Raw genomic sequence first — 9,650 nt, forward strand, 5'->3', positions numbered from 1 at the left:
GAAGGTGTATAGTTTAACTTCTACTTTCTCTTGCAATTATACGATGTGTCAATTATGTTACAAAGTTGGGTATTTGTAGTTTACAGAGATTCATACCATGGAATTCAAAAGATGCTAGAAATTTGAACTATCTCCTTGAGAAGTAGAACAAATTCGTCATTGGTTTCTCATCCTCAAAAATGATTATGGAATGTAAGCAATGGTTAATTTGTCCCTGATGATCTAGAATGTGACTTGGTGTGTCCCAATCCTCGATGGTTTCATCTTGGTTGTTATGGATTGTTTTCATAGTACATACATGTTCTATTGCGTTCCCTTTCTCTGCATCAAGAGCGGCATTGACCCTACACCTAAGCCTAATTTTTTAAATGGTATTTCATCTTCTTACACTTTCTTTAATGTCTTTAGCCAAATTTCACATGCAGGATCATGCACAGAAAGAACCCATGTTAGTGATAATAATCATCTTAATAATTACAGTGAATCATTGGATCATAGACAATATACCACTACCTTGTTACATGTTTGGAAATGGGCATGTTGCACATCTTCAAACAAAGTAAAAATGGCGTAGGGAAGTTGATCTTATTCAATCTATAAACCTCTGCCCATACCACACAAATATGTTTCTTGTCCACTGAAGGGAGGCTCTCAACCACATTAAGCACTGCTTTATCAACCTCACCAAGTTGCACTCGGCTGCCATCACGACACAGTTGTCCCATGACTGGAAGCCAAGTTGTCAGAAAACAAACTCGACAAGCTCTTGAAATTATAACCTTCCCATCTCCTGTTGCCCTCATAAAACCCATCAAAATCTCTAACACATTTGGATTTTTAATGCCCAACAAATTTGGATGGTAGTTTTTCTTCTGCTTTACAAACTCTGTAAACTGTGCGTCTTCACAAAATGTCTCCATTGCAGCTTTCAGCATTTCTCCCTCACAGTGCTGAATAAGTTGAAACAAAGTCAATAGAGATGAGAGATCACGGGAATCCATGGCTGCTTTGAACTCTTGCAAAAGCACACACCCACATACTTCCATAACATCTCTAGATGTATTTCCCTCTAACAGCCTCACAAAATATATCTCCACAGTTTTTTGACTGGATAAACTGTAATCACCTTCTTTAATAAAAGACACTATTTCTTGGATACTCTTCTCCACAAAAATTATATGGTTGTCGTCCTCCTGATGAAGCCTGGCAGCCAAATCTGGCAAAAGTTCCAATTCCATGCAAGACAGAACTTTTCGAATTCGGGTCTCTTCCTCAGCAGTCCAACGAACTGCTTCCAAATATTCCATGCATTTGTTGATGCTGTCATCAGCCAACATTTCAGAAGCAATTGACAGAATCGCCAGACATTCCTCAATGCTCGAGAAATGCACACTCTCGCCATCCATGAGTTGAATGCATTTTAAATGGTGATCAAAGATTTGAGGAGCAGTTAGGCATATTTCAGTTGGTTTATTCGATGAAGAGCCCTCGAAAATCTCTGGTTCAAAAAGCTTCGATCTACTCAGACTTTGAGAATGAAGATAAACTGGGTTTCTTCCGTACTCTTCCTCACTTGAGCCTGTCAACATCAGTTTTACATTAACAGAGCTTTGATCTCCTGATCGAAGCTGAGATTCTTCCATTTCATAAATGGATTCATCAGTAAGAAAACCAATGACCCTTTTCTATCTGTAACAGCGATTGCTTAATTAATGTTTGAGGAAATAGTGTTCTCCTCAAATTTTACTATATTCTATTTAAATATCAAACAGACAGCTCAAATTACAAATTCTAGATTTAGAGAGGAGAATTGAATAGCAATATCATTCAAACTTGATGGAATATGGGTATAATGGTAAAGTTCTTTTCCAAATACTTTAGTTTGGAATCGAGCATACAGCAGTTACATGCTTTCGAATTGACATTTACGTGGAAGGAAAGCTATGAACAACGGCTTTAACAAAAACAAACTTGGTTTCTATCGTGGAAACCAGGTTGCTTTGAATGTCAAATATTGTTACTATGGTTTTTAGAATAAAAAAAAGTTTGAGAGTGAATGATGTTTAAAATAATTATTTATTACTTGATTATTGAATTGAATAAGATTTGAAGTTAATTTAGGTAATTTTCAAACAATGATAAAATAATATTATTTATTGTTTGTTAGACTCTCTTATATTTATGTTCATGATATTTTGGATGCTTTAGATCAATAAATACTCATTTGTTACTTTTGAAAAGGAAGGGACGTGTCAATATATTATGCTTTCTTGTACATTTCTTATTCTCATCTTCTTAATGTTGTTTGTCTTGGTTTTACGTGTCAATATATTATGCTTTCTTTTACATTTTCTTATTCTCATCGTCTTAATGTTGTTTATCTTGGTTTTACTCTTACTATTTCTCTCTTTTTTTGACAAACTTCATCAAATTTTTTGTATGATGATGAAATTTGATTATTGCAATTTTTAAATGATATTATATATAATAGTAAAATTTGGATACCCATGTTATTTTTCATTAAGTTTTGTGCTTGACTAGAAGAAATGTCTTAATATATGTACATGATCTCGTATGAGGTTAGGTTCATTCCCCTAAACCTCTATATATTTACACACCTCCCTATACACTTAGTCATATCCTATTAATTGAGACACATATATATTCACTTTATTTGTTTGATTAATATTACAACTATCTATGCACACACCTCCATTTAGCCATGTGCAAGTTGGATTTGATTGTTAACCAATTTTAAAACAAGTCCATATTCATAGGGAGACCTTGCAGTCATGAACTTGTCCATTTACAATTTAAAATTCAACATTAAAATTTAATCAATTAGCCTCCATCACAGTTCTAATTTGAATTAAATAAAGACATTCAATACAAATTGATGTTATGTGTTAGTATTAAACACATTCAATGCATTCCTTTTAAACATTCATGAAATCAAACAAAAGTACATCATTCTAGAATATTGGCATGATCAAAAGTGGCACAATTTGATTTGGTGCAATAAAGCAAATAAAGAAATGCATATTACGCATTTCCCTATTTTTTTTTTATATTATTCATTTATTAGAGTTGTTCTAAGAGAACTTGATTCCATGTGACTAATCAATTCCTTTAAGGTATTTTAAAATATTACCAAATCCCTAGATTTTCAAGAAGAGCAAAACAAAAGGTCAACATTAAGAGAAATTATAAAATAGAACAACATTGACTGCTAGAATGAATGTGGACATGTGGACCTGATAGAAGTCTTTATGAATAACGGAGAGGATCTCAAATTTTTATATGCATATCATAAAAGGATGAATATGTAGCCTTTTAAGCTATCTGTGGTTGTGAGGCATTAGATCCTCTATCCCATTTTTTAATGGTTGTCAATATATTTCTTGATTGTAGGGTATGGCTAATTTTATGCATTATAGGGATAAATACATAGAATAAATGTATGGTTTTTGGCTTGAGGAAACTACCATGAATAGATTAGGATGTTAGGTATGTTGGGTCGTGACACGTATTATCACAATAATATATTCTATGATTTGCAAAAGAAACAAGAATCTATAAGGAAAACTAAAGGAAAGATAATAACCCATAGGTATTGGGCTAGAAAAATTGCCCTAACTTAGAAGGGTGTCAAAGTTTATTTCAGAAGTTTGAAACTAAATAGGCTTGGTTGTATGTAATGATCCCCTGCCTATAATTATTGTTTGGTATCCTACACTAATATAATATCATTAATTGTGGTGGAATGATCACTACCTGGTGCAACAATAAGATGATAGCACTTATAAAATGTTATGGTGGTAAATATTTAATTCATCTTGAATCTAAACTTGGGATGGACTCTAATACAACATTTCTTTTTCTTGGGATAGAGTTGCTTTGATTAATGTTTATGGATACATTAGTTAACTTATTATTATTGGCAGCTTAGTTTAACAATACTAAAACATTTACAAATGTATGAATTGTAAAAAGGTATTTGCTAGAAACTATAAGTTGCATAATTGTATTAGGTAGTATGAATTTCTATATGCCATTATCTTTGTTTTTGCTTCCATTGAGAAGTAATTTTGTTAAAAAACAATAAAACAACATGTTAATAATGTTACTTTTAGATGTCAAGGAACTATCTTTCTACCCATGTTCTAAGCAAATGGGTTCAATACCAGTTTGTAAAGGTAAATATTCAATGGAGGTCACTACTTTTGTGTGAAGCCATCATATTAAATCTTTTTCATAACTTATTGACTTGGGTTCTCCATTCATGAGGTTCTTTAATATTCTATGAATAATGTCATAATATTATGATTGCAATAGTTGATATCAATGGATCTTAGTATGGTAAGGCATTATTATAGAAATGTATAGACATAAATAATTGATCAAGCTATAAGCAAACTTGAGAACAAAATCCTAATTTATAAGTTGATGAAAGTGAGATATCTATTTGTTGGCATTTACAAAATGGTCTAATGATATTCATTTATTATTGGTCATGCTAGTCTATTGTATGCATGATAGGTGTACCTTAGCTTATAAGAAAGTTGAGTTGGAATTACTCTATCTTTTTGGTGATGTGGAGGTTTATTTTGCATAGCATGGTGAATAATTTTTGTTGTGCTAACTTGACTATTCAAGTTTATTCAATTAAAAACTACTCTTGCATGATTATCAATCTATGCAAATTGTTTTGAGGTTTTTCACTATTTTTGCTAAACTTTCTTAACATTTCAAATTTTTGAATTATAGGGAGAAATGATAAAGTTATAATGGTTTTATGAATTATTGGCAATTGTGTTTTGAACTACTAATTATTATTAGGAATATTCTTTGTGTTTACCATCTAGAGCTTTATTCTTGTTTTTTTTGTATAATGTATATGGTCTATACTATTTATTTATAGAATGTGTCAAGTATTGTGTGTGGTTGTCTAACCTTTGTGCAAATTGATAGATGTACTTAGATTGAAAATACGAAAACTTGAACCTCTGACTTTAATTTCAAGAACTATGGCTATGATAACTTTCTCTAAGTATATGAATCAAAGTGTAGGTTCTTTGAGAGAATTATGTGTAATGAGAACTACTTGTAACTTCAATTACATTTGGAAAAGAGATTGTAAGCAATCGCTAGGCGAAAGATGCCTTTTTGAGCCATGCCTTTGGAAGAGGTGTTTAGGGATACATCCAAGGTTTAGGGTTGTCTCTATGTTGGACTTTGTATTGTACCATGTATGAATTGCAATTGTATGAAGTAAAACTAGTACATGTAACATTTATTTGCATTATTAGCTTGTAAGTTATAATGTGGGGTTTCTAATGACAAGAAAGGGATATTATTAGTTTATGAATGATTGGGTACAAATTTAGAGATCAAAGATGTGAATTATCTATGGTCCTCTATTTGTTTGAAAAAAATGAATAGGATACATCTAGTATTTTTTTTGTGTATGGTCTTTGTTAGGTTGAGAAATCTAGCCTTTTCCATATATAATAAGAATGGATGTTTTATTGGGGATGACCCCACAACGCAGTGGTTCACTGTGAGCCTCCTACATGGGAGGTCTTGGGTTCAAGTCTACTTGAGGCCCATGTGTCCCACACATAGGTAATGGAGAGATAAGGTGATGCCTGGGCGTGGACGACACAAGGAGATATAAGGTTGTTATTGTCAAACAAACATGAGGATGAAGCCCCTCAAAAATGTGGTCTCACTAGTTCATAGCTCCAGTCAAAAGCGAATATCGCTTCGACCGTGATTGAACAAAAAAAACAAAATGGATGTTTTATTGGAATATTGACTATAACAATCTTGTTAATGTATGGTTCTTATGGTACAAGCAATGATATATGTGTTACTTTCCTTATGCAACAGTTAGCTAGTTGAGGAGGTGACCTATCATTGAGATTATTCATTGTACAAGTTTGTATTGGTTTATGAATGTGTGATCATGTGGGCTTAATGTATTAAATTGTTTGTTAGTAAATCATGTGTATTCATCAATGAATCATTTTATGTGGTATTGTAACAAGATAAAAATATTCAATATTCAAATAGTTTTCAAAAGGTTAATGACGAGCAAAAACAAGCCTAATGTCAATCATGTGCCTACTACTTATAACACTCTTTCTTTCAAGCCTCAAATACCTAGAAAAATCCTAAGTTGTTGGTGCTTGTAGGGGAACAAATATAGGTTTCCAAGATTTTCAAACTTTTGTTGGTCTCCTATGCTTGCAACAAAAAAATCTGTTTTAAATGGTTGCTATTTTTTAAAATAAGTTGATTTGAAATTTATGAGTCATAATAATGCAAAATTTTGCACACCTTGTGATTCCTCTTAAAATTGAGCATTCGTTTTTTTATTGTTGTTTTGCTAAATTTGTTTGGAGTCAAATAGTAGGGTGGGGCAATAATAGCAATTTATCTTGGTTTGAAATTTTAGTTGGTTATCTCAATGGTCTTAAGGCTGATTATAATCTTTTTTGGCTTGGGTTTACTACTGAGGTTCTTTGGTTTTGATGGAAAAAGAGAAAAGATGATGTTTTTTAGGGGATAAGAAGGCACCTTACTAGGTATTTAGAAGACTCGTGCATTTTGATGTGGTTGTGCAGGTTGTGGTTATGCTTGAAATTTCCAATGCTAAGTTTAAAGAGTTGCTTGACTCTAATCAAATGATGATAAACAAGCATGACATGAAAGAAACCATATTGTGGCCCTATCCTAAAGAAGGTGATGAAGAGTTCCAAAAAATCTTTAAATGAACTTTCAAAAGAGGCATTACAACTACACTTTTGACGTGTTGCTCGAGGATATAGGCCTTAAAGAGAGGCATGTGGTTCCTATTCCAGATATTGAGCTTGAGGTGTAAAATCCAATGATAACATGTCCAAGATTGATCCTCCACTAGGTTTCTTTGATGGGGAAAGGCTAGTGAAAGTAGATTTAATTGATTATGATGTTTCAGTTCTATATTGTAACGAAGATCCTTACCTTTTGGCACTTGTATTAAGACTTAACACTAGCAAAATGGTGTAGCTGCTCTAACTGTTTAATGTTTTGGTGATTGCATGTTTTGCTAGATGTTTTGGTTATATATTGGATATGATCACATGGATACTCTTTTTTGAGCTCTAAGACTTTGAGCTATATTGTTAACTCTTCATTCTACTAATATATTCTCGATTCAAAAAAATATTCTTAATTTAAAAACAAATACAAAACATTCATTTATTTCGTACTATATGTAATATTCAAAATATATAAATATAACATATTATATATAAAATATAATTTTATAATTTTATAATATTACATTTATATTTATCAGTTTTAATTTTATTTATACATAATAAGATAAAAATTAATTGAGAAATAAAATAAAATAAATTTCAATTATCTTTAGTGATAAGAATTGAGAAATGAAAAGAACCGGTCGATAAAATAGGGAGTCTATTGACTAGCACCATGCTTCACTCGTGGATAAAATAGAATTTTTCTAATGGTATAGGAGTGGCATACATGCTTCGCCCATAGATAAAACAAAGTGCATTTTGCTAACAAGATGGGAATGCTTGCTAAAAATTATTAGCTCCAATAAAAGCATGACCCTAAACAAAAATATTATCAACAACTCATAAATGTGTCATTACTCACAGGTATGCAGAAACCCAGGCGAATCTAGAGCCATCCCAATTACGTGTTGATTTAGATGGATCTAAAGTGTGTATATATATATATATATAATATGATGATTCGACAGTTTTTTTATTAGATAAACGGGGAATTCTTTTGTTATTTCATCTAAACAAAATATGTAAATTTATGCAGATAATCTTCCTTCTCATATTCAAACTTAACAATGTGGATTTCAACCAATATGTCCGTAACATATATGTCTGCATCTATAGAATATGTTGAAGGAAATGGAATCATCATTGAAATAAGCGTATAGATTTTAACAGGCTCTTGAGCAAAGTAACACCTCTGAGATTATAGTGACACAACTGCTACGTATATTTTGGCATAGCATGATTCCAGGTGAAATAGAAATAAATGATTCTAATCACACATTTTTCAACTTTTTAAACATAATAGCAAGTAATTGATCATAATTTCATTTATTTTTTATCAAAATACATGAAAGATGGTAGACACTGAACCCAAGCTCAAATACTACCAAAGCTAAAGCTAAAGTTAAAACCCAAGAGATTATTCAAGATCCAATAAAACACATACACAACTACTTTGCTACAGATTTGCAGTGGGCATGTTGCACATCTTTAGACAAAGTAAAAATGGCGTAGCGATGTTGATCTTATTCACTCTATAAACCTTTACCCATACTACGCATATACTTTTCTTGTCCACTGGAGGGAGGCTCTCAACCACGTCAAGCACTGCTTTATCAAGCTCACCAAGTTGTCGTCGGCTGCCATCACGACACAGTCGTCCCATGATTGGAACCCAAGTTGTGAGAAAAGAAACTCGACAAGCTCTTGAAATTATTAACTTCCCATCTCCTGTTGCCTTCATAAAACCCATTAAAATGTCGAACACATTTGGAATTATAATGCCGAAAGTATTTGGATGGTAATTTTTCTGCTGCTTTACAAACTCCATAAATTGTACATCTTCACAAAATGCCTTCATTGCAGCTTTGAGAATTTCTCCTTCACAGTACTGGATAAGTTGAAACAGCGTCCATAGAGACGAGAGATCACGGGAATCGATGGCTTCTTTGAACTCTTGCAAAAGCACACGCCCACATACAGCCATGACATCTCTAGATGTATTTCCTTCTAACATCCGGACAAAATATATCTCCACAGTTTTCTGACTGGATAAATCGTTGTCGCCACCTTTGATAAGGGACACTATTTCTTGGATACTCTTCTCCACAAAAACTATATGGTTGTCGTCCTCCTGATGAAGCCTGGCAGCTAAATCTGGTGAAGGTTTCAATTCCAGAGAAGAGAGAACATTTCGAATTCGGGGCTCTTGCTCAGCACTCCAACGAACTGCTTCCAAATATTGCATGCATTTTTCGATGCTGTAATCAGCCAACATTTCAGAAGCAACTGACAGAATCGCCAGGCATTCCTCAATATTGGAGAAATGCACATTCTCGCCATACATGAGTTGAATGCATTTTAAATAGTGATCGAAGTCATGAGAAATGCTTACACATATTTCGGTTGGCTTATCAGATGACGAGTGCGCGGAAAGCTCTGGTTCAAAACACTTGGATCTCTTCAGAATCTGAGAATGAAGATAAATTGGATTTCTTCCGTACTTTTCGTCATTTGTGCCAGTCAAAAACAATTTTACATCAGCAGAGCTTTGATCTCCGAATCGAAGCTGAGCTTCTGCCATTGCATAAATGGATGGAGCGATGAGAAACAGATGACCCCTTTCTTTCTATAAGTTGGAGCAGCAGCAGAAATGCCTTATTCTGTGCTTGCTGTATGGCGATCTCGGCAAATTTTTGGACAATTTCTTTTTGAATGTCAAACGTTTTAGCAACTACAATTTCTAGATTTAGAGAGGGCAATTAAATAGCAATGACATTCAAGCTTCGTTCAATGTGAATATAATGGTAAAGTTATTCCAAATACTTTAATTTGGAATCGAGT

The 9,650-nt window shown here is 33.0% G+C and overlaps 2 protein-coding genes across 3 annotated transcripts; both read right to left on the minus strand.

Annotated features, from left to right (window-relative positions):
* On the minus strand, positions 1–1,764 carry LOC131036094 (uncharacterized). Of its 2 annotated transcripts, none has more exons than XM_057967901.1 (2): positions 514–1,764; positions 1–402 (listed from the first exon to the last, which is right to left on the minus strand). In XM_057967901.1, the coding sequence occupies exons 1-2, from the start codon at positions 1,641–1,643 to the stop codon at positions 396–398; spliced, it is 1,137 nt and encodes a 378-aa protein (XP_057823884.1). In that variant the 5' UTR covers positions 1,644–1,764; the 3' UTR covers positions 1–395. The 2 variants fall into 2 exon arrangements, with proteins under 2 accessions (XP_057823884.1, XP_057823885.1); XM_057967902.1 differs by having other exon boundaries at positions 511–1,764.
* Positions 1,765–8,265: 6,501 nt separating this feature from the next.
* On the minus strand, positions 8,266–9,390 carry LOC131036095 (BTB/POZ domain-containing protein At3g50780-like). Its single transcript, XM_059219267.1, has one exon. The coding sequence runs from the start codon at positions 9,388–9,390 to the stop codon at positions 8,266–8,268; it is 1,125 nt and encodes a 374-aa protein (XP_059075250.1).
* Positions 9,391–9,650: the final 260 nt, after the last annotated feature.

This window comes from Cryptomeria japonica, chromosome 4 (assembly GCF_030272615.1).
Source record: "Cryptomeria japonica chromosome 4, Sugi_1.0, whole genome shotgun sequence".
Lineage (NCBI taxonomy): Eukaryota > Viridiplantae > Streptophyta > Pinopsida > Cupressales > Cupressaceae > Cryptomeria > Cryptomeria japonica.